The 25,995-nt window shown below is 42.3% G+C and overlaps 1 protein-coding gene across 1 annotated transcript in view; it reads right to left on the minus strand.

Moving 5' to 3' along the window:
- Positions 1 to 1,385: 1,385 nt before the first annotated feature.
- The window catches only part of dcdc2c (doublecortin domain containing 2C), a 41,544-nt gene continuing 16,934 nt past the window's right edge, over positions 1,386 to 25,995 (minus strand). The window contains exon 10 of the mRNA XM_033643468.2: positions 1,386 to 1,702. Within this exon, the coding sequence (XP_033499359.1) occupies positions 1,682 to 1,702 (21 nt within the window). The 3' untranslated portion in view covers positions 1,386 to 1,681. The remainder of the gene's footprint in view (positions 1,703 to 25,995) is intronic.

The raw sequence follows: 25,995 nt of genomic DNA on the forward strand, positions 1-25,995 counted from the left end.
ATCAGGCTGATTTAAGATATATCTTTGCAGAGTGCCCATGCTGTCACCTTATTTTCATCTCCAACCTTGTATTAGTGCTTTTGTCCCCTGAATATGGGTTATACAGTAGTCTTGGTTTTTAATGACGTAAATAATGCAGTGATTCCATTGAAATTAAGTAGTCTTATACAGACGTCTGCTTCCTTACTTCCATATCCAGTGTGAGCCACAGCGTCTATAGGTCAGATTACTTTTTCAAATGATATAAAATATAAATGAACTAAAGCTTTCTCTACCCCCTAATCACTTTCTTATATTTTTATCACAGTGGCTGTGAGGATGGAGGGCGAATGACTTCCCATTCTAATCATATTGTCATACCCTCAGGTTAGACCTTCCATTTTGCATACCAGAAGAAAATGTCATTGAGAGAGAGAGAGTCTTGATATACCCTAAGTGTTAAATATATGTAAAAAGTATTCCATTTATTCATGCTCCAGCGGTGCATTATGTCAAATGTAAACCCATCAATCAAAAGAAAACATTCAAGGCAAGTCAGATGAGAAACTTGCTCAGACTTCTTCTCGTCTGTCAACAAGAGTCTTTCCAAACTTTCATGGATTGAGTGATTCTACCCAGGCGTGAACTCCATTACCTTAAAGCGTCCCGAGCATCCATGATGCAGCAATTTAGCACAAAAACATTTTCTCTAAATTGTCTCACACTTTGACATATCCATTCTTGATTCTTTTCAGGCCCAAACCCAAGTTTCCATTTATGAAAAATGTCTGGTTAGGGATCTGTCATTACGGCAATCACTCCCTCACTGTTGTATCATTTCTTCTCAAACACACATCTCATCTGAAGGCCTGCAGACTGTCCCCGGGCCAGTATTTCCACATACACTATTATTTCACACAAACGGTGATCTCCACAGGCAATCTGCATCTAGCTGTGGCGTGCGTTTGCCGTGGGAATAGAAATCAGACACCTGTCGATGTGGTGGGAGGTTTTTTTTTCTTTCTTTTTTCTACAACAGCTACCAAGCAGCCAGGCATATCAAAGCAGCGTAGTGAAAATGTCTCCTTGTGGAGTAAGAGAAAGTTAGGCTGTAAAATAGGAAAGGTATTATTGTTGTCAGGCTTTGGGGACTAATATAACACTCCTCCTTGTTGCCTCCATCATCACTGACATCTGGGACAGTAATCATACGCTAAATGGAATCACCACGATGACAGCTTTTTAGGATTTATCATTTTCTCTAAATACCTTTATAGTATAGTACTGTCACTTTCCTTTGAGGTACAGAGGATCTGTGGAACAGTGCATTTCTTTAAGAGATGTAGGACCTTTGTGATGACCCTAAGATCTTAAACATACCGTACTTTCACATTATTGTATTGTTTTTCAGTTTTATTGTTCTTGTGTCTATTTTTACATGTTTTTGTGCAAAAAAAGACAAATAAAATCACAGATTGTGGCAGCTGATACATCTATTGACCTATTTCTCTGTCTTTTTTCCCTTTTTAAAGTCTGTTAAAGGCAGCGGTGTGACAGCGAGGTTTGAGTTACCAGCAGTTTGGATCGGTCTGTTGTCTAAATATCTCCCCAGAGGACTGTTTCAAATGTGTGATTCCACGTCCTGGGGGAAATAACAGCCGTTGTGAATGCCATATTGACGATGTTCTTTGCCCCGGTGTTTTCACTGCGAGATCTGGATCCACTGCAAAGCACAAGGAAGAAAAAAAATGATGTCGTAGGGTCACAGAATTGAATCCGTGAAAAGTGAAGACATGGATCATGCAAAGACCATGTGAAGAAAAATGTGTTTTTGTGGCTTAAACAGCATGAACGCTCCGAAACACAAGACAGAGTGAAATGAAAAACACAATTTCTGTGTCCCTGTGTTAAATTAGTCATTTGTCTTGTTTTACATGCAAAATAAAATAAAAAAAATTATATCAAAAGCTCTCCATTTTCTCTACCTGTTAAACATAAAAATGTTTTTGATGACTCATCTTGAGCAGCACTTGACCACTGATTTGTATTTGGCCAGTATCATCATATGTTCTTCACATTGCCAATGAATGTTAGTGAGGTCTAATTTATTCGTTTAAACCTTATCATCCTCCTGAACTAACAACACAGGTGAAGGAGGTGTGGTTTAGATGTGAACAGTCCCACAGCTCACAATATTCACCCACTTTTTTCACAGTGCCATCAAATTTCATTTAAATCTTTCTCATAACTAAACCCTGCTGTCGTCCACGAAGATTAAGATACTGTTACTGTTGTTTCACTGTGACTTTAATGTGACAACTGTCAGCTAAGGAAAAACATGCCATTAAAACTGAGGGTTGTAGTCAGTTATGGAAAGTAACTAAGTACATTTAATCAAGTGCTAAAATAAAATTTTGTCATACTTGTACTTTATTTGAGTATTTTCATTTTACAATACATTATACTTCACAACACCTCAGAGAGAAATAATGTGCTTTTTACTCCACTACATTTATTTGACACTTTGCTACTAGTTATTTTTTACATTGAAATATATGACATGACGCAGTACTATACTACTGATCTACCCAGCAGTATACAAATCTATTGGCTCCACACTGATGCACTTTTACTTTGGTACCATTGTGAATTCAGGGCTTTCACTTGTAAAGGAGTATTTATAGACTATAGAGTTTTTTGTCGGCAGATGCAGAAGTTAGTATCACCATAGTTCCCTTGCCAAAAATCCAATAATATTTTCCTCTTGAATTTTGGATTATTGGAGAATATAAGATTTGAGGCCAACACTTTTCTTTTTTTTTTATACTGTTCAGCAAAATAAACTTTACAAATAAACACCACTATTATGATTTTTGAAGTGTAAATGCAATCTCCAGTCATAAAAAGCTAATATTAGGCAATTACACTGAGGTCATATGACTTAATGTCGCCGTCACAATAAGGCTGTAAAGCTGTGTTCAGCATGGTGATGTTCTGTAGTCTCATTTAGCCACTTGTTAGCATCTAAAAGCTTCAAAATGAAGGAGTGGAGTATATACTGATGTATTTTATATCACAGAACAAAACGTGAAAGTCTCTTAAACTGTTAACTACAGACCTTATTTCAGGCATCTAACTAAAAACCACTTAAAAAATTAACTGACTCAAAGGAAGCAGGAATGCAAAAATGCTAACTCATTTGCGGGTTTTAGGACTCATTCCTGGAGCACTCTATAGTATTTCTACTTTTACTTAAAGGGACAGTTCACCCCAAAATCAAAACTACATATGTTTCCTCTTATCTGTAGTGCTATTTCTCAGTGTAGACTGTTTTGGTGTGAGTTGCCGAGTGTTCGAGATATCAGCTGTAGAGATGTCTGCCTTTTCTCAAATATAATGGAGCTAAATGGCACTTGGCTTGTGGTGCTCAAAGTGACAAAAGAATACATCTGAAAAAGTCAGAGCAGTTTCATGTAGGAACTATTTTCTCTCTACTGAACTACACCCGCCAACTGTATCACTGTGCAGAAGGAAGAGTGCATCTACTGCTAGCTTACATCGCACCGCTGAGCTAGCTTATGTTACAGCTCAGCCAAGGGGGACGCCATTAACATTTACATTTTGCGCTGTCACTAGCATGAGCAGCTCGTCCATGAGTAGATGCACTCTTTCTTCTGCATAGTGATACAGTTGGTGGGTGTAGTTTGGTAGAAGTTTGGTAGAAAGAAAATAGTAACAATCTAGACCCATAAACAGCACTACAGGTAAGAGGAAAAATATGTGGCTTTGATTTTAGGGTGTACTGTCCTTTTAAGTTAACGATCTGAGCACTTTTTCCACCACTGGTTGCAGTAGTGTGTCTCACTATAATCTACAGGTTAAAACTCCATTTATTCCACAGCATTTACACTGCCTACATTACATATATAATGCTACTAATTCTTGTTGAGTGTCTTATGCAAATTCAACCCACTCTTATCTCAACGACTTCATTAATCTGCGGTTGCATCCATCCTGCCTACGTCTTGATCAGGCTGTGGCTCAATACTCTTCATTAAGTGAACCTTTTTCCAGGGAATATTCCATCTTAACGTGAGTCGGGTCAAGAAGGACCACACAGCCGCAGATTCTGATTCTAATCATGTAGTGGAGGACAACATACAACCGTACTTGCTTAATTGGCTCATATACCCATGTTGAGCAGGTGCTGATAACATCCCACATGTGCTGTTTTTCATAAGTGCGTGGCTCCTCCACCAATCGCCCTCCCCGTGCCCAGGAGGAGCCAAGAGGGCAAGTAAATGGATAGTCTGCTTGAGATATCCTCGGAGTAATTTCACCCTGTACGTTTGAGGCTTTTTAGTTGCTTCATTTGGAGGACCCTTCCCTCCCCCTCCCCCTCCCCCCCCACTCCACACATACACTATTATATAAAAAACATTATTAATATTCACCAGAAATTACTAAGGAGAGTGGGAGAGGGTTGCCATATCCAGATGGATGCCCCTTAAATCTGTCTTCAATTAGTCTCCACTAACTTACATCTTCCAGTTGAATTCTGATTAGCTGATCTGGCAATTTACTCAGCCTGGCTGGAGAGCACTTGGTGCCCCTCCTGAGTGCAACCTAGCTGCTTTTGAGTATTGTGAACCTTTGATCAGTGCCCCCTTATTACGTATAAAAGCCAATACCATTAAAGTCTGCATTGCCTCATCTCCTTGTCCATAGTGCTCTCCCCTCTTCTGTATCAGAGATCATAGACTCATGTAATGAAGAAAAAAATGCAGTGATCTGTAAAAGTAAAGCAGATGATAATACCCTTTAGTTAATATATCTCACATCTCTCCATTATGGACCTGTGGCCTGTGGTCTGTCTCTGTAGCTAGCTACTTCCCTCTTGTGGCCAACCGGGACACAGAGACGCCTGAGACGCTTGCTCGGGTCAACGTGTTCACTTTCCTCCTTCTTGCATTTTTTAAAACAAGAAGAAGGAGATTAGCTATGTGTATAACACAACAACTACTGACATTCATCTTCAGTGCTGGCTACATGCCCCCCCTCGTCACTTCTCCCCCTCTTCTCTGTAGAAAGTGGATCACCAGGGGAGCTAAACCCTGCCCATTAACATATAGAGTCTTTATTTAAATCTCATTCACTTTTCCATCCATTTAGAAGAGTAATGCCAGCAGGTTACAGCGATGGCATTGTGTGAGGCTCTGATTGAGCTTCAATTTGATCATTTTATCTGATTGTGAGGTAAACAGTATCATGATGGATAAGATCTCATTACAATAGGAAAGTGAGAGTTTAATTTCCTGTACGTGTTCCATCTTTATTAATGTCAGAGGCAGCAGGTCGTCAATTGCATTACGGGCCTTGATACCCTGGCTAGGCATCCTGCTTGACACAAACGAGGAGAGCGAGCCAGCGTAGAGGCGATTACATTTGGCACGGTCCTCCAGCCAATTTGCTTTTGGCCTTAATGCTGCACCTCGCAGTGTAAAAATTCTTTACAACTTTGGGTGTAAAAATAGACGGCGAAAAGCATTAAGTGTTATGCCGTTTTAATTAATCTACATCATTGTTGTCTCCTCCGGATGCCTTGAGATGGCTGCCAGAGTGGCGAGAGACCAGCTGGTGTAGGAACAGCACACTTGTTGTCTGTCAAGACGGAAAGTACAGAAGAAGACAGTGACTATCACACCCCGACACCACCCAGCCAGTGATAGAAAGAATGGGAAAAAAACTTCAATAATAAACCTGTCAACACTCCAATCTGAATACCCAGGAGCCACAACTGTCTCAACTCTCCTCCCCTGGCGATAGTCATCATCGCGGACACTCTCCTGAGAGACAGCATCTCATCTATCAGTCACACACACACACACACACAGCCCCCTCATCACATCATCTCTATTTGTCCCATTATATCCTTAACACAGTCTAAAATACCTCTGCTGCACCAGGAAGGGAATTGTGCAGGGTTGAGAGCTGTTGAGGTGTGTGTGTGTGTGTCTGTGCATAAGTGTGTGCCGTCAGTGGCTTCATTACCAGCGCCGGCTATTGCCTGTGCCTGTCGCTAAGACTCTGAGACAGCCTTGTTTGTTTGTTTCCCCGCTGTAATCCTCAGTTGAGGTTTGACGTGCAGCGTGGAGCCTTAGCTGTGTTACCCACAGGCCTCTGGGAGCAGGAGCGCCGTGGCATGAACCGGGAAAAGAGAGAGAGAGAAGCACGGGAGACTTACACCCCCTGCACCTGATCATTACCATGCTAAATTTATATTGATTGCTGTAGCTTAAGAGCTAAATGTGAGCTATTCCCCCGACGCGGCCCCTGTGTAGGATCTGTGGTGGTGGGCTGCTGGTAATCCAGAGAAACCACAACATGTGCACTATGTTTGGCCACAGATATGGCAGCTCACATCGTACAGTGCCAGGGAGCATTTATGTAAACCTGACCATCCCTTCCAGCAGTGATTTTTTAAATGATGGGCTGGATTTCACATTACATCCCAAACCTGTGTGCAGAGACTTACACAGGGAAGTCCTGAAGGGACTGGGCAGCGGGTGGGTGGTTCAAGACATTTCCCATATTCCCCTGCCCTTGCTCCGCTGGATAAAGTTGTGTGTTTGTGGTGTCTCTCCTCCTGCAGGCAGCTTTCATCACACATATGCATATGTGCTTGCCCTTGACATTATCATCAGCAGATTTGTGCAGGGGGCCCCGAGGTAAGGTTGAAATACTGCTGAGGCTTCTGAGAGAGTGGCCTGCTTTAGAGAGAGTGTCCAAGGGCTAAATACGCACCCAGAGACGAAGGCAGAGGAAGGGAAAAAGCTCAGTAACTGAACCTAACAGAGCGCCCCTCAGGGGACAGCAGTAATTAAACAGTGATTAAATTAAGGGGCAATGCGGGCAAAACGCAGACTGATTGACACTCTGCTGGCTCCTCTCTCTCTCTCTCTCCCTCTCTCTGTCTTCCGCCCTGTGTCTCCCTATCTCTCTCCCTCTCTGCAAGTTCAGCTCTGTTGTGGAGCATTGCTTTCTATTGACCTCCAATTACTCACCCGCTCTGAATTCTTCAAGGTCCAATTTTCGAAAAACTATTTTCTTAACTGTGTTAAGAGCATGGATCACTGCACATTTGTTTCTGAAAAGGCTGAGCTGCAAGACTGGAACATAGAAGTTGAGTAAAGGGAGGAGGGGAAAAAAAGCACTTAAATGCGTAGTGTCTTCCAATACTATCAATGTTTACTTCAGATAAACTCACAAACTACAATCACTCGAGCGTTGCGCCCAGAGTACGATCAGTCTTTACTACAGATAGACTCACAAAAGTACAATCACAAGAAGCTGCCAGTGATTTAGAAACCACACGGAATCCAAAGCGTGTCTCCCCGTTTTTCGCCTGTAGCCTGGCGGCTTTAGAAGTGCCTTATCAAATACTCTCCTAGGGGGGAAATACTATAAATTACCTTTGGCGACTCCTTAAACCCAAAGCAAATAGACAGACAGAAGAGCAGAGCAACAGCAATAAAACCAGCTTTAACAAAACAATCAGAAAAACCAAGACACCGAAATTGCCTTCCGCCAAATCTGAAATTCTCCGCACGTTCCCGGCTTACCCTGCTTGCCACAGTGCCCCAGGTCCTCAGGCCCTTGTATAGATTTTTATAAACTGGGTCTTGTGCTTATGAAAATACGTACTGAGGGCCCTTAAACAATCTGTTAAGTCTTCTGATAGTGAAGAAGGTCCTCTTAGTGCGTAATACAAATTCAAATAGCTGTATGGAGATGGATTACGGGGGGAAGACAAAGAACAGGGGCCTACTTTAGAGGATGAGTTCAAGATGACAGGTATTGATTAAGTGCTCAATGAGAGCACGCCTATGAAAGGCCAGCCACCACACAGCTCATGAAAGAATCATATAGCTCATACACAAGGCGCTCGGCAAACATACAGGCGTGGGGTGTAGGCGTGAGCACATTCAAGCTTGTCATACCGTGCGGCAGATAGTTGACAACCTGCTTGGTTTTCTGTGGTCAAAACTCGTTAAAAAATGATATCAAACTTTTCTTCCGTATTTTGAAAGCCTATTAGTGCCTATATATCTGTTTATTTATTGAAGGAAGCACACATCAACAGCAAGCAGATGAGTGTGCCTTTCGCCCAGAAAGACAGAAATGATTCCTTATGCCAGAATCCATTATTCTTCGGTTTGAACAGCGCAGTTTGACACCGCACATTTCTTTACTCCTGACACTGGTATTGGAGAGGAAAAGAGGAAGGATGTTCTCAAAGATAACATGTGAATTTAATTTCTTGGTGAAACAGCGGAACTGGAAGGACTTAGCCCTCCCGAGCATAAATTGTGCAGTCGATGCGCGGTTGTCAGGGTTTGTGATGATGCCGTGCGAAGACAGCCGTAATCGCAACAGCACTGCCAGCCTGACCCACCTCATCATCCTTGACATTTAGCACAGTGCTGTTTCTCTCCCTCTCTCTCCCTCTCTGCCTTTCCTCACAGTAAACAAATGTTTTAACCCCGATTTGTATCAGTGTAACCAGAGGACATGCGGTGACACAAAGTGTGGAAAACTTCAGGGAGCGGCAGAGAAAGGGGAGAGAAATACAACAAGGGAGGAGAGGAATAGAGGGAAGGGGGTGAGGAGACGATAAAGATGGAAAGGAAAGCAGACCAGCAGGGAGAGAGATCTGGCCAGACTGCCACCAAACAGGGGGTATCTGAGACTAATCTCTAAAGAAAGCTGTCAGGTCTCTGCAGACAATGTTCTGATGGAAACTAGGCAATAAATGCTCCTTAAAGCCGTCATAAATATGCAGCTTCCTGCCTCAGAGCCACAGCTCAGACCTGGGTCCGAGCTCATTATCCTTCGTCTGTACTGGCAGGTGCGCATGCCAAGTTACAGGCAGGATCACTAAAAGCCCCTTAACGGTAGCCTCAGTGGGATATGTGGCTCACTTCTGGGACTAGAAAGCATGCTCATCAAATCATTTTCCCCCCTTTTTTTCAAAAACATAAGCGGTGTTGAAAAAAAACCCTCCACTTGACTTGGTTAAATTTCAAACGCACTCAAACACACCATAATTGTTCAATGAGCAGTAAGACTTTCAGAGTGAAAACCCAAACATTAAGTATGTATGGTTTCTATTTTTTCCATTACTGTATGGAGCTATATGTGGTCTAAAGGTGGATGATATGAATAATCAAACAGTACGGAAACATCTCCAGTTAAATCAAATATGTCAGAGAGGAGCATTTTACAGACCCATCACCCCAATATTTTCAATATACAATTTGAGATCCGTGAATAGCATTGACAGAAGGCACATTCGACTTGATTACCTCTTGACATTTCCCTCCATGAATGAAGGCAGCGGCAGATAAGGCAATCACTGCGCTGACATAGTGTAAATAAATAAATATGCTCATTTATCCTGGTCTCCAGATAAAGACATAAGGGCACATAAACGCATGAATGGACAACGTCTCTCAGCAGCCAGCAGGTCCCTGCCTGCCTGCTTTTCCCCCTGCCTGTCTGTCTGTCTGTAGAGGCTGACAGTACAGCGGCGTGCCCTTCATTATCACCGGGTAATGCTCATCACAACGGCCGTGGCTTTTCTCCATAAAAACCCCAAGTCTCACTCACAATGAGAAATAGGGGAGATAAGGTGCGGGAGACCATTTCTCTTGACATTCACGACGGCAAACTCATCAGTCATGCTGTCAAAGGCACTGGTCTTGGCTAGTTTGGGATTTATGAGAAATAATGATGGGTCGAAAATAGCGGGTAAGGGCTTTGCTTTTACCTTTGGTTTGGGAGTGTTGTGTATTGAGGCACGCTCTGCATAAAACCCAATTTCTTTTGTCAGTGACCCTTGCACTGATATCACATCCAATCTCACCATGTTCGGGAGCTTTGGCCGGGCCTGTTTGAGTTGGCGCTGACATTTCCGCCTCACATGATAAAAGAGTATGGCGGCAATAAGTTTATTTAAAAGACAGCGCATCACCATGAGCATTAAGAATGGCGCACCACTCCCTGTGATTCACAGAGTATTATTCAAGCCAGGGTCAAGGCCTCGCTGCTGTTAATCACATTTTAATTCATCCTTAGAAAGCCCAAACAGCTCTGACTAAAGAACACTAACACAGACCTGTCCTCTCCTGCAGCGTATCTGAAAATAGGACAACAACATAATAGCATGTGTCAAACACTCACATTTTCTCTTCAAAGTGGTGACAGGCAGTGACAGACGCTCCCAGTGCAATTGTCTTTGTAAACATTCTGGGACACACTAGTATTCATGTCAGAGCGGCTATTGTCATGTACCACAAGGTCCATAAACTTAACGTAAATTATTAATTCCAAAGTCATTTGAAAGTGGATTTCAATATTGTTGCAAGGGCAGCATGGCTGAATCATATAGCGCAACTATAGATTATAGTCAGTAGGACTTTTAATGGGATCCCTATGGGACCATACTGTGGAGATGTCCTCAAGCACCAAATTATTAGTCAATTTCAGATTATCAAGTTTATTAATTACTATTCTTAATATATCTTACAAAAGTGCCAGGAGATATCGCCTAACTACCTAAAAGCTGCAAATGAAATGTTCCACATACATTTACATTAAACATATTAATGAGATTGGCTGGGTGTGTGTGTGGCTTGCCTTTTACTGGAAAGTTCGTGGACAAAAAAAAAAAAGGAGGTGCAGCTGCTAAAATTCAAAGTGCAACATTGCTTATAACCAAAGTGTTGTGAAATTACTGGACAAGAGAGTTTGGGGGCAATTTTGATTCAAGTATGTGAATGAGACCTCTCGAAGCTCGAGGGTACTCGGATCCGTGTGGAAATTAAGCCATGAGATTGTAGCTGAGGGGATGGTGGATTGACAGCGACATTAGCCCTTCAGCACCTCTGCTGTATCACACTATGGCTCTGTAAAGTAGATGGACAGGAATAGCAAATTAAATCTTCTTAATGGTAGCAAGGGATGTACAGTCAGGTTGGTGTGAACCTGCAGGACTGTACAAGTGCGGCGACATGAAGGGTGATGTTTTTAGTGGAATAAAATGAAGTGGCTGTGAAGTGTTTTGGTTAATGGGTCTACTCCAACCAACTTCAAACACAAGGCACTGTCATATTTATATCAATTTGAAACGTGCTCCTTCACAATGCCTCCTGGCCTATTCTTGAAACAAGTTCAAAGGTCATGTTCCGTTCGCTGCTGTTAATTTGGACAGATTTATTAAATTCATTACATTACAGACGTACTCAGTGACAAGAGAGTGAGAAAACACTCGTGAGAGCACTCTGAGCAGCTGGCTTTTGTTGTGGCTTTGTTGATGGTTTTCTCAGCGGCTGTTGTTTTTTTTCTTCCCCTCTCCAGGTTCAGACGTCGCTCTGCCACAAAGACTAACCTTAATGTAGACAAAGCCAAGTCGGCAAATCTTTGCGCAAGCAACATGCATGCACGCACACAGTTTTAAAGGAAGGAGGTACACAGAGGGAGCAAGGCGTTTTTCAATGCATTTAGATGAGACCTTTAACAAAGGTCCCTAATGCAGATATCAATGAACCAAGGGACTGGGCTATCGGAGCGAAATTGGCTGACGGAGGGATGTCACCCCTGTGCATGAAAAATGATGGATCCCATTTGTAAACTTCTCCCCTACCCTGCTTGCCCCCTCCTCCCCTCCTCTACCCCCACACACGGACCCCCCCCCCCATCACCTTCTCCTTCTCTGGTTATTAAACAAGGAAGCGAACCCATGACTTTTGCTGACAAATAACAAGTGGTCTGGTAAAATTGGCACTTTACTGGCCATTTCATCCGACTGTCAGTGAGCCCACAGAGGACCTGTGAGATTTCAGTGATGACAGAATAGATTAATATCATGGACTTTGTTTTTCATCTTCCTTTCATTTTCCATACTACCCTCCGAGGACATCAACAAAACGAAACCAATATCTACAAACCTTCAAACAAACAACCGGAGCTTTCAAAATATTAGATTTTGTGTGTTGGATTGGACAATCTACTGTTTCTTTCCACTCACTCCATGGCAACACCTATATCCATCTATTCTGACGAACAGACTGCCACATTACAACACGCACTTTTTTTGTACCCTGGAATAAAATAGATTTATGTTTCATATATAAAACCTCTCACTTTTTGAAAGCGCGAGGCTAAGGTCTGGATGCAAACACCAACACGGGCCATGCATAATACAACAATTTACAGAGCTTGCAGAAATCATGCTAGGCATATAAAGTGTGATAAGCAACATAATATGCATACTGAGCATTTCTAAGGAAACAATGATATATTGCTAATCATCCTAGAATGAATTACTGCATGTTTAAAAGCGGTGCGTTGAGTCAAAGGTGCCGAGGTTAATATAGGCAAACAGGCATCTCTGCTGGAAAATGAAAACTTCCCAGTGGAATGAGATGGCCAGCCTAAACGCTGACATTGTGTTTTCAAGTGATGGAGTGACTTTGGGAGGGTCTGTGGTCGGCCAGTGTTGAAAGCTGTGCCTTGAGGGTAAGGGGTAAATTTGCTAAGTTAATCACATAATGAGGCCAATTAAACACGGGAGAGCCCAGGTGAAGTGGGAGCTGCCACAGAGCCTCCAACAAATGAGGCCCTGCTGATTCCCTTTCTGGACAGAAGCTGGACAACCCAGTTTCAGCTCTGCTAATCCTCTGCTAAGTATTCACTTCAACACTTATACAGTGTATCTTATTAATGTATGTACAGTATGCTGGATTATGTGTCTGTATCGGGTGAATTAACTTAGCAAGAATGTGCACATTAACATCCAGAGTAGCCAGGATTAGGGCTGTGACGCATGATTATTTTCAGTATCCTATGTTTACTCTATAAAACCGTGTGAAAGCAGTGAAAAATTCCCACTGCAATGATGTCTTTGTCCAACCAACAGTCCAAAACACAAAGATATTTAATTTTTAGTGATATAGAAAAGTTGCAGATCCTCAAATTTTGCTTGTTAAATGACTTAAAGTCCCTGAAAATCCTTTTTCCCAGGTTCCTAATTGCTTATCTGCATTTGTGTTTTTATTGTTGTGCTTCTAACTAGTTCTAAGTAAATATAACTTGGTTGGGATATCTTGATGTCGCATACTTCTGTAAACCAGTTAGGATTTAGCAATATTTGAAGCAAAATCTCATTGTAATTGTTTTCTTGTGTTGCCAGCTGGCAGTCACTCTAAGCAAACTACACCCACACAGCCCTGATGATGTAGATTAGCTTCATCTGTACTGAGTTTTAAAGTGTTAAACTCGAAATGAAAAATACCAAAAACTTTTACTCTGGGTGTTGCCTAGTAGTCATGAATATTTAATACTTTCCAGAACAACTTCCTTAAGATTTGAATTACAAATTAGCACCCCTACCACTTCACTAAAAGATTTTGTTTCTAGGATGGCAAAGGTATGACTTGCCCCAACTGCCCTTCTGATTGGCTAGTACTTGCTGTCTTTGTTGGTTAGGTTTAGGTAAGAGAGGTAAGATTGGCCTAACCAATCAGAGTAAGTCAGTGTAGGGCGGGAGTGCCTGTCCTGCGGCACTCTCATATCTGGCTGGATGCACGCTTATTAACTTCTGTGTGATCTGCATTGTGTTCTGCAACTGTGCTGATTGAAGGAAGGACCCGGACCACAAGTGACGACTGGTTGCTCCTTTAATGTTTTCTGTATGGTGGTTGTATGTCTCTCCTCTCAACTAGTGCAGCGTGGACTGAGAGTGGTGCTGCCCGACGTCAAAAATTGCGATCTCTTAAAGTGAAAGTGAAAGTACATGTATTAACTCTTAAGTTTGAAAAGGTTACAAAATACACCTTGAATGAAAACAAAACAAAGGTTCTTCAATATTAATCAGGATTTGGTGAAACTTCTCCATAAACATAAGGATATAATTTCAATTTAGTTACACTAGGTTGGGTTTAGGAAAAAAATCATGGTTGGGTGACATGTCAATACGTTCTTACTTAACTTAAAATAACTCAGTCAGTACGTTTACATGCAGTAGTCAAGCTCAGCTCATAGCTCGGCTAATCAGTCAAGTCGGACTTCTCGTCTTGTCTGAGTATACATGCAGAAGAGAAAATCAAATTTCTGACCAAGTCCGTCTGACTCCGCCTTGATAGTTGGCGCTGTGTCCTTTTTAATATAGTGCGTATTGAACCAGTTCCGGTTGACCCGAAGAGAAAGCTAGCGATGAATGAAGATGGCGGAGCAGGAATGTAATTTCCTTGTCCATCCAGAGGTGCGTCTTCTGCTTCTTGGTTGCCATAGTGTTTGTTTGTTTGTTTGTTTTTCTGGGAGTTACTGCACTGCTATGTGCTGAACTGCTGCTACGTCATCTCCTTCTTCTTCTGGGTGAAAGCCTGCAAAAGTAAAAGTGGTGCATGCGCAGAACGCAGAGTCCGACTCAAGTCGTACTAAGTGGATACATGCAGCAATAGTTCAATTTTCAATTGAATTATCTAGGTGTATTAGTCAAGCTATGGATAGTCCAATTTCAGTCGGACTAAGATACATTTAAAAGTCAGGTTTCAGTTGGACTAAGACAATAATTCGATTTCCTCAATTTCCATGTAAACCGACTGTTAACTTCTGGTTTCACACGGGACAAGAACCTCGGTCTCTTGGGTCAAAGTTCTATGTTTGTTTGGCCTGTCAATCACCCCAAACCTTCCCTTTACAGACTTTGTCGTTCTTTATACTTGCGTGACCTGACTTTCTCCTTTGCTCCTGTGATATCACAGACAACAGTCTGCAGCGCATACAGTAAGTCACATGATTACAGCCTGCTGGCTCACAATAAAGTGCATCATATACAAACTATAGTGCATTTTTTCATAGGTATGAACAGTAAATGGGAGCAGCCTGACAGGAGGAGTGTTGCGCAGTCTGTCACTCGAACCTTGAACAACACCGAACCCATTTCACCTGAACTTCTGCTGAGATTGATCAAATATATCCTGACACTGCACCTCTTCATCACAAACAAGCCTTTCGACGGTGAGCCTGTGCTCGGTCCCAGTGATTATAACTGCTGGAAGGTGTTGTTGACAAGAGTATCTGAGCGTTCGAGTGCTCTTGGAGACTCTACGGGAGGATAAATCACTCCAGCGGCAATTAGACTTCCCTGAGTGCTTCCTACATACCTGTAACTTCACAGGCACAGCAGGTCTGAGGTCAAAGATCGTGAGTGTTATGCACTGAACAAGATGAATGGCAGTGAAACAGTATATTCATGTGCCATCCTCTTACACATAAGAGTGTTAAGAGCTCTATAATCTTGGAGTGGCGCCCCCCCCCCCCCCCCCCCCTTCTAAACCATTTCTACTTCACGTATGGTTCGAAGGGTTGGCGAATTATGACTCCTCGCTTTATGATACAGAAAGTTCTGCTTTACCTGTTCATCGACTGTGAGCTGAGGCCCGTGGGTGTGCAGGTTAATTTTAAATGCAGAACAGAACCAGCCAAGGATAGAATATCGTGCTTGCAAGCTGTAGGGCGACCATAAATGAAAAGCTGTATCACTGTCACTGACACAACACAAAGCAATAAGGAACTGCAGAGAGAGCAGTGCATTAAAACATGAATACATGAGCAGATATATATGGACACTAATGAAAGAATATTTCATCGCCATCAAGGGTTTATAAAAAGGCCCACCACTCTGCCCACCACGATCCACTAATCTGGATGTAGAGGATTTGCCCAGAGTAAGATGGACAAGGGAAATTAAGGCAGGCACATTTTTACCAGATCATATTGCGATGATTTGTTAATAAAATGCAAAGCGACAGGCTAGATGTGAGACAGCGACTAAAGCGCCGCCATGATTTAGACTTAATCCGTCATTATCCCGCCTTTGAAGTGACCTCGCTGTGCATGTTCCCACTGTGACCCAGAAGCACACTCACAGCGTCTTCATTAGCCAGGATGAAACAGAGCCACAGCGCACACGACTTTGATGTCCCGTCCTGTCCACACAGACCCACAAACAGACACACACACATACACATACAGGACACCTCACACATCACAGATATCCTTATCAGTGACTACACTGAGGCATGGAAAAACATTATGGTTTTTAATCAATTATGGCTCTCACCTTTGGGGCAGCACATTCATTACATATGATAGGAGCAGCTAAGGGACAATATTCCAATTGCGTGCTGAGATTGAAATGAAAGAAATTGTATGGTTAGAGGGTAGACAAAGACTGCAATTTCGCACAGCCGAACATCCCTGGCTGGATTTACATATGTCCACACAAAAGGCCTATGCCGCATGTGATTCCACTGATATAATTTATGCGTGCCCGGTGATTTATCATCCTTAGATCACTGTGTAGAAATCAAGCACAGATCTCCTAAAGAGGTCCATGCATGCTGCCGGTAAATGATAGCTGTTGTAAAAGTTTATCATGGCAATGAAATGGAACAAATCCATCAAAAAGGCACAGGTTGCCGTCATGCAAAACGATACCCAATCAGAGGCAGTTATTTGGTAGGAGGTTAAAAAAAAAAAAGATTGAATACATGCAGCACATGCATGCAGCAACAACAGCAGTCTTTGTTGAAAAACAATTACAATACTTATAATTGAAAAAGGCAAGTGGTGTGGAAGTATTAAACAGGATGTTTCAAACAGTTAATCTGTTAGTTCATGAAGCATCCCAGATGTGCTGATAATTAATGTTAATGTACTGGTATGGAAGATGTCCATACAAAGCGGTCCAGTCAGCTTAACAGCAGACTAAACAACAGCAGAGATCTGTTAAGAGTTTAAGTGCTCTACTGAATCCACATGTGAAACTATGTACAATAACAGGTTAATTATGTGGGATGCTACTTCCCACTTTAAGTGGACTATTTTTTACCATGGTAGGTTAAGTGTGGTTGTTTCAGCGTGAGCAGTAAAAGGCAGTTGGAAACGGGAATTAAAGATATCAACAGACCGCATACAATATTCAAGGGAAGCCTAAATCTCATATGAGTCTCTGCTTAGGAAAGAAAGATAAACATTTGGAAGCTTCTGCTCAAATTGCCTTGTCCTTCAGACCTGCTAACATACAAACATTACATGGCGAGCCGATGAAAGTGTACAAGAGTCTAGTTTGGTCTAGTCTGGCTCCATGACTGAAACAACTACCATCTTGTTTTTGAGTAAATGTTGATGAGTAAATGTGTTAAATGTGTGAATATAGCTGTCTTTTATATTCCAACTCTGTACGTGGATGCACCGCTGTCAAGCTAAAACCCAGTTCAGACCAAAGAGTCGGGACAAGACGAGTTAAAACAGGCATCTACTTGCATTGCGCCATTCTGCAATGTTCTAAAAACCTGCCAGATCACATCAATGCAACTCGATGAGATGGTGTATCATCTCTATGCAACAGCTCTCTGTACTCCTGTTTTGATATCCAGCTTTTTAGACTTATTTTGTGGCTGAATATAATTTGCAGTTTCTTAAAACAGTGATGTGAGATATTGGCTTCAGCTGCATTTGTAGTAGTTATGAAATGGTGAAAGACAAAAACAAAACGAGCACCAGATGGACTGTATTCATAATAAATATGCCACAATAATATAGGTCAGTAGTGCACCGACACACCATGAGGACGGAAACAGAGGGCTCTGCAGGGATGGAGCACCTGCCACAGCAAGTGAACACGCCGTCTGCAGTCATTTTGACTTGACCAGTGGACTTCACTACAAGCAGATTGGCTGTAGAAACAGGTGACGAGCTTTATGTGTTAAAACCAGCCGCAAGAGGTTTGACCAGTGGAGTTGCAGGTGACACCATCAGCTAGCTTGAATCCAGCTCAGATGGCAAGCTCACACTGCTGCAACTTTTCTCTGCAACTTCTAAAACAGTTTAGTCTTGTCATGAATCTTTGGTCTGGACCGGACTTAACATTGCTAAGTAACTTTAGATAACTTTAGCTACTATTTTCTACGTACTAAGTGAACTGTTTCCAGAAGTCTGGTGAAACGCTGTTTAACATCTGGGTTGTGGCTAAAAACACGACAAATTTCGACACGACAGACTTCTTTTTTCAAATATAACTTCTCCCTTTAAGTCCTTTCCGTAGTTAAAGTGGCCCTTGTGTTTTCCCAATTTGTTTAATTGGAACAGGCGTAAACAGCGCAATCATAGGCATTTGTACAGTGTTAAAAGTCTTTGCTTCCAGTTTCCTGCCCTCCATCTCGACAGTGCACTGATGTATGACGTCATACACTATGGGAGGAATTTAAAGTGGCCAAACCTCGTTGGTTTGATATAATTAATTTGGTCTAAAAATCTTCAGAAGATCAAGACCCTGAACTCAGTACTGACACTGAGATATGGTTGTCAAGGCTGAAGTTCCCTTAGCAAGAAATTATTATTATTGTTTTAAAAAAACAACAACTGCTACACTGAATTTAAATACACTGGAATATATCACAATGTGTCCACTGTTTCCAGGGTAAATGTTAACAAAATAAATGACTCACTATGTAAATTAATGTATGTATATTGAAGCGTTCCTACAACAAAACATGTGATCCTTAAAGAAAGAACCCATCTGTGTATTTGGCACACAGTCTGCTGGAGTCTACTCCCTTACAAAAAAAAAAAGGTGCGAGCACCCATGCGGTTAGCTGCACAACACACATGTTTGCTGCACGGTGTAGAAGTAGATTCCTTTCCCCAGGCAATGGCCCGTCAGGCCAGACAAGCAGGCCGGGTGTTAAAGTGTGAGCCGGGTACACAGAGTAACAACAGGGCCATCTGCCCTGGGAATGCACACATCCATCTTACTAAGGACAAGCCAGTCTGGGAGCAGATAAAGGAAAACAAGGGGGTGGAGAGGGAAAGAGAGGGAGGGAGAGAGAGAGAGAGAGTTAGAGGGGGAGAGGAAAGGAAGCAGTAGGGAAGGAACAGGGAAAAAAACTTGTATACGTGTGTGTGTGCACAGTGTTGGTGGCGGATGGGAGGTGCAAAGGAGCAAATGAGTGAAGACAAGGTGAGAGCAGAGAGAAGGGAGCAGTTGATGTAACAGTAATCTAGACTGGTGGCACCATCTGCAGACAGTGAAGGCTGAACAAATTACATAACCACAATATGAAAGTGTTATCTCTCACGATGCTGTGATATTAGCAGGCGTACAAAAGCCTGGAGTGGACATTAAAGGGACCTGTTATGCTCATGTTCATGTTCAAACTTGTAAACATGTTTTAGCAGAATTCCAAAATACAAGATTTACTGGTTAAAAAAATATTTTCCTTGTACTTTCTGTGGTGGAACACCTGTATTTTTTCCCTTCTGTCTGAGACTCTCCCTTTTAGCTCCTGTCTCTTTAAGCCCCCTCCTGAAAAAGCCCAGTCTGCTCTGATTGGTCAGTGTTTCCGGGTCTTCTACATTTCAGCATTTCTGCATTGTCATCACAGCCTAGGAATGACTGAAACAGAGTATAATGGCACTTACTACCATAAAAAATAACAACTGGACATGCTCCAGCAGGAATATGATCCTGAATCAGGGAATAATTAACAACATCATCTACCAAGACTGCATTTTTCCCTTACATAAGCATGTAGCTACATGTAGCAGTGTACTTGCAACCAGGGAATGACTAATTATATTGGCAATTTCTCCCTTTAAAAATAAAAAATAAAAGCTTCAAAACACAACCGGACATGTTCAAGCAGGATTATGATCCATAATTGGCAAAAAATTGGCAAAAACTTCATTGACCAAGATGACATGTTTCCCATAAGCATGTAGCTACATGTAGCAGTGTACTGGCAGCCAGTGAATGACTGTGTATAGTGATAATTTCTTCCTTTAAAAATCACAAATAAAAGCTTTAGAACACAACCGGACATGTTTAAGCAAGAACATGATCCACAATCGGGGATATAATATTTATTTATTATAATAACATTTTTACCTAGATTATGTATTTCCCTGACGTAAGCACGTAGCTACATGTAGCAGTGTAGGCTACTACTGTAAACACTTGCAGTAGCGTGCCTGGAGCAGATGACTTTGTAAAGAAATCCTTCACGATTTGATGTCATCTTGTAGCCAAAGTGGAAACAGACTATTCAGAATGGTCTGGAGTCTGGGTTTTTTGCTCAGTCATGATCAGGGTTCGACATAACCGATGGCCTGGGGCCAATCAAAAAGTATGTCGGGCAAGTTGACTGACAGGTCACAGTGACACTGTAAGGCTTTTTTTTGTCAGGGGCACAATTCCAGCGGATTTTTATCCCACTTTTCTCGAGCCTTCAGTGGATTTATTGGGCTTTTTGGCCAAAGGTGCCCTCACCTTTGCTCGTGCAATGAAACACTGGAGGAGGGGTAAACGTGCCGGTGCGCTTGTGCGTCTCCGCCAACGTGGACACCGCACACCGCTGCCATGCAGGTATATTTCTCTCCAGTGTGCGTTCGCTGGCCAGTAAACTGGATGAACTTCAGCTACTGATGGTGAAAAATGGATACTTTTCTACACCTGCAGTTTTGTGCTTCATCTTTTACGGAGACGTGGCTGTGTGGATTGATACCGGACTCTGTGCTGCAGCTGACAGGCTTCCAAATCTTGAGCAGATCGTAACACAGAACTCTCTGGCAAAACTAAAGGTGGAGGTATCTGTTTTTATACTAACAGTGGCTGGTGTAATGATGTGACAGTGATCCAGTAGCACTGCTCTCCTGATCTGGAATCTTTTTTTCATCAACTGCAAACCTTTTTACTCCCCCCGTGAGTTTGCTTCATTCATTCTGGTCGGTGTTTACATCCCACCGCAGGCCAACGTGCAGGAGGTAGGCTGCACCGCACGCTCGCCAACCAGATAGGCTACTGTGTGTGGAGCGGACGCCTTAGTTATTGTCCTAAGTGTTCATCAGTGTTCAAATGTTATGTTGAACACTGACGATACAATATTATTGTGATTTAGACACTGTGCAATATACTGAGTATTGCCATAACATACTTCAGGCTGCCCCTGGTAGGTTCAACCTTACCAGATTGGTATGACGAAAGTCAGCACACTGGCCCTCCAGGCTTTGGGGTTGGGCTTGGCGCTAACGACGCCACCCCATGAAAAAGACATTGTTACAGAAACTGCAATGAGCAAACTATTGGCATCAAGCACTTAGTAGACTCCAGCAACCAACACGGTGGCAGGATGACCACTCCTGATATAAGCCAAAAGGAAATCAGGAGTGTGAAAGAGGGTCTACTCGGGCCAAAATCCAAGATCCGCCTTGGAACATGGAATGTCCAAACCACGTACAAGACCACCAAGACAGCATAAGTTCTCAATGAGATGAAACAATATCACCTGAACATAAGTAAAAGTCACTGGCCTGGCTACGGACACCAAGTGCTGCATGGTGGATCTGTCATCCACCATTCAGGCCATGAGAATACCATAACATACGTTGGTAAATATTGCGATTCATGACCTTTGTTCAACTGCAAATCATGTCCCTAGAAAAAGTTTTCAGTCTGTTCGTCTCACTTTAATCATCTTTACTGTGGCAAAATGTATCTAGTGGACTGAAAAACAATTGATTTAATTAGTCTAGAGGGCGACCAAAAGTTTAATTTCTATTTGCAATATAAATAATTTATATAATTGGCGTCCGTGGAATGACCATGCAAAATAGCTGTATCGATTTTTCTCCCACCCCTACATTTCAGGCTTAATTCTACAAACTACTACAGATAAAAGTGGGACCCTTATGAGAATGTTTTCATTAATATTCACACTTTTGTTCATAATCCCTTATGTATTTGCAAAAACAGATTGCTCCTCTCTTTTATTTTCAAGCATGACATCAGCAAGGTCAGTCGAGAGGACAGCAGTATGTCTCGGCTCCCACCGTCATCCCCGCTTCATAACCATCTGGATATGACTGCAAACACTGCAGTCAGCAATCTGGGTGCAGTGATATCATCTCGCATTCTCCATTTGTTTTTATTTTTAGACTGTTTCCTCATCACTGTATAATCAGTATATATGGCTTCACTGATATAGCACTCTTCTGCCCTCCTCGCTCACTCTCTCCCTCTCTCTGACTCCACATTACCTTATCACACTGAGAGCTTTTAGCTGTGCTTCCAGCCATTAGCTTCAGACAGTGGGCAGCTACCAGCCTGGAACGGAGAGAGAGAGAGAGAGAGAGAGACAGAGAGACAGAAAGAGAGGGAGAGAAGGGGAAAAAGTGGCCTCCTGGTGGCTACGGATGATGTCAGTGGCAAAAAGGTCTTTTTATAACACCACCTGTCCATTTCGCCCGCAAGGAGGCTCGATACAAGTCTCTAGGCATGTGGAGACCTCTGTATAAAATGACCTTCATGGCAATTTTCATTTCACTTACACAACATACAAAAGTTCATACGCACTTTTGTCCTATTCAGGCTGTAACTAAAGTGCCCTTTAAAACTTCCATAGCAGTCAGGACATGCCCTTGAGCAAGGCACCAAACCTGAACTGCACAAAAGCAGCTTGCACATGCTGTAAAGAGGTATTTGTGATTAGTTTACCTGGATAAAAATTAAAAATGAAATGTGCTCTGTGTAAAGCATGCCTCACATATTATTTTGAGTGCTATAGAGTAAATGCCATTAATAATCACTGTAATCATATCGCAGCAAGAGAATGGAATTAGCATGTGCCCATTATTTCTAACTTTATGGACCCCTGACTGAAACAGACCTGAACCACTTTAGCTTCAAGCCTCCTCTCAGAGCAGAATAGCTGATTTGACACCACGTTGAGAACAATTGCTCGGCTGCTTACTGAAGCGTTCGAGCCGGTCAGAGGCCGCCATGTGAGACGACCGACGTGTTATTGACAGATGGCCAGTCTCCTGCCCTCCACAGGAGACTTCTAAGCCAAACAACTACTGGATCCACCAAGGTGATCCTCACATCGATATCAATCAATTATTCACATATTTGTGCCGGCTGGCGAAAAAAGGCAGCCCGACCGCGTTTCACAAGTGCCAGACCGACATGCATTTTGTAAGAGGGAGCCCAGCTATTACCCTGTGTTTGATCCTACAGTTGTGGTGAGCTAACTTTCGCACTGTCACAGCGTGACACAGAGCTGCGATTAAGTGGGTCAATGATTCTTATTGTCTGCATTGCAGCCATTAGCTTTTATGGAAGAATACATCACGCGTGCAAGTTCTATATTTGAAGTAACACGCAGAGAGGCCTGTTTTATTCATTTTCAAATTTCTTTCGACGCAAAACCGAGGTCAAGCCTTAAACTTTTCTGCATACTAAGTGCACTTGAACTGAATACATAACTAGGGAGGCATATTTTTATGTGTGGGCGCCTCAGTTATGGTACATGCTGGAGAGGAAGAAGTGGTAGTAGCAATAGTACTGTAGTTACACAAGCAGCTGTGTCTAGTGGCTTTGGCAGTACTTGAGGGAGATCTAGTTTATTATTCCTTGTTTAGTCAGCCTCTCTGGACTTTTTCCTTGAAGTGCTTCATATGAAGTATAAAGTAAAGCGCAACTACACTGTGTTTAATATGAGGTGCTTTGGTTTGCTTTAGTACATACCATCACACACGCTCTCCGTCGCTCCCTCATGTTACACAGAAATATTAAAGCTGTGCCCCGAGGTCAATGGCAACAGCCCTCATTCCACCCATCACTGTGCCCTTGTGTTCTTCATAGCCGCCACTATGAGAGGCGATGATTCATTCTTTTGATCCACTCCAATATCATTAAGTTATTAGTTGATTTCAGTGGATTTAATCAGCATAGTAATTCCTCTCCATGGGAAGATAAGTCTCTCTCAAGAGCAGTTACGCCATCCACTATGCCTGCTGATTAGACACAAGCCCCCAAAATAATTCATCAGAAAACTGCAAAAAATAATTTATCAAAAGTGCTTCTCACAAAACCCGCTCAGGACCTTTGCTTCTTAATAATTAAACTCCGCAATTAGGCATCTTACCATGCACTCAGTGTGAGGCTCCATGTAATATTCATAACCATACATAATTATGCAATATATTCACTGAAATAAGAGGCCATATATTCACGGTGGGGCTGTCAAGAGGCAAGACATTTTTATTTGGTTTATAACACTGTTTCATCTTATACATGAGCAGCTGGCTTCTGGAGACGGAAGAGAACGAGGACGTCTGGTCTTTAGCAGTCTGACACTGTGTTCTGCAGCTCGGAAGAGGAGGAGGAGAGAAAGAGAGGGAGATAAGCACTGAGTGGTGACGCGTTCACCATGGGAACCACTAATATCAAAGTCTATCTGCAGGACACAACAAAGACGTACCTTAGTGGGATCATACATTGACCACAGTCAACACAAGATGCAGAAAGAAAGAAGAGGCATTAAATCAAAATGGAGTCGGGACGAGGTGCTGTCTCGGGATGTATTGTATGATAAATTATACATAATGCTCATCCCAGCATGGTAAAGAACTATAGGAAAAAAAATGAAGTCCCGAAGCCCTTGATGGTGCCTGAAGCAAATAAGCAACAGCAGCAGTCCACAGTGGACACACTATGTGGACAAGGTTGGCTTTCATCTTGAGATGCAGTTCAAAGCTATACGGGCTACGCGCAGAACAAACTGGCAATCAAAGCTAATGTGTAACTGGGCAGTGGTGCACTTCACAGAGCCTGTCGTGTCGAGTGCAGCGGAGATCACACGCAGACGCCTCTCTCACATCACAATGGCTTCAACATACGCTCTTTGAGAACTTATTATTTCTCACCATGTACATGTAAAAAAGAAAAAAGAAAGAAGAAGAAACTTATTGCTGTTGGGAACTGCTGTCTTTTGAAGGCCCTTTCATGACATGTATATGATGAATGAGAAGAAAAGCATACATTTTCCTCCAACTTTACTGTAGTTAACGAAGGCTTTCATTCTCCCTCAGCGAAGCCATCCCCAAGGATACTGTATGCTCCACGAGGATGGGTGAATGAAGCAAAGGATAAATATGTATTCTGTATCATAAGACGTACTGTAGAGGACTAACATCCACAGCACACGTGATTACTTTAGTGTTGTAAATACCACAGAGCTCTTTGTGGAGGGATTTCAGAAGCACTTAATATCCACACCAAGCATCTGTACTGCTCACAAGTTGTTATACTAATAACATGGCACATGCTGTATCCCCATATGGTTCCTGAACACTGCTGTGCTCTGTATGGAGCCCTACTACACTCTGCATTGTGCGTCATGCATTTGAGATCACAAGTTAAAGGTACACTATGCAGGGACTGCCGGTTATCGTTTGTCAATAGTGTGGCCAAGAAAAGCAAAAGTGAAAGGCAACCCCAGATTCATTTCACTTCATTTTCAACTCGCTATACTTTTGCAATTTTTTTAGGCTGTGCGCGCAATTTTCGTAGCTTCCTCTGAGATGCCTGCTGCTTACAGTCTGGCATGTGACTGATACCACTTCATGGGTACACAGGTATCAGATAGTTGAATTCAATACTTTTTAATACCCTTTCAAGACACCTTTTAACCAAATTCAGGACAGATTTTTGGACAAAATATGTTTCACTTATCTGAGCATTGCAGGTAAGCATTGCAGGTAAACAGTACATAGCCAATTAGTGAAGTCAGTCTACATTTTGCCAACAGGTAAGTGAAAGTATGAGGTAAAATGGCAGTATTATAGTATTTTAAAGGTTTGTAACATTAGAAATGTGGACTTTTATGTAAAAATAACTTCTCTCATTTTCATAAAAATACATTGAAAGATGTATCAGTGAAATTAGATAAAATATTTATAGCAGTTAAGACCTCAGAAATTCAAATTTAAACCTATTCAGTGGCTTTTAGGACCTTATTGCTGTGACACTGAATTTATTTAATTTTAAGACTTAAAGGTACACTATGCAGGGATTGTCGGTTACTGTTTGTGAACAGTATCGCCACCAAA

The sequence above is a fragment of the Epinephelus lanceolatus genome, chromosome 15, assembly GCF_041903045.1.
Source record: "Epinephelus lanceolatus isolate andai-2023 chromosome 15, ASM4190304v1, whole genome shotgun sequence".
NCBI lineage: Eukaryota > Metazoa > Chordata > Actinopteri > Perciformes > Serranidae > Epinephelus > Epinephelus lanceolatus.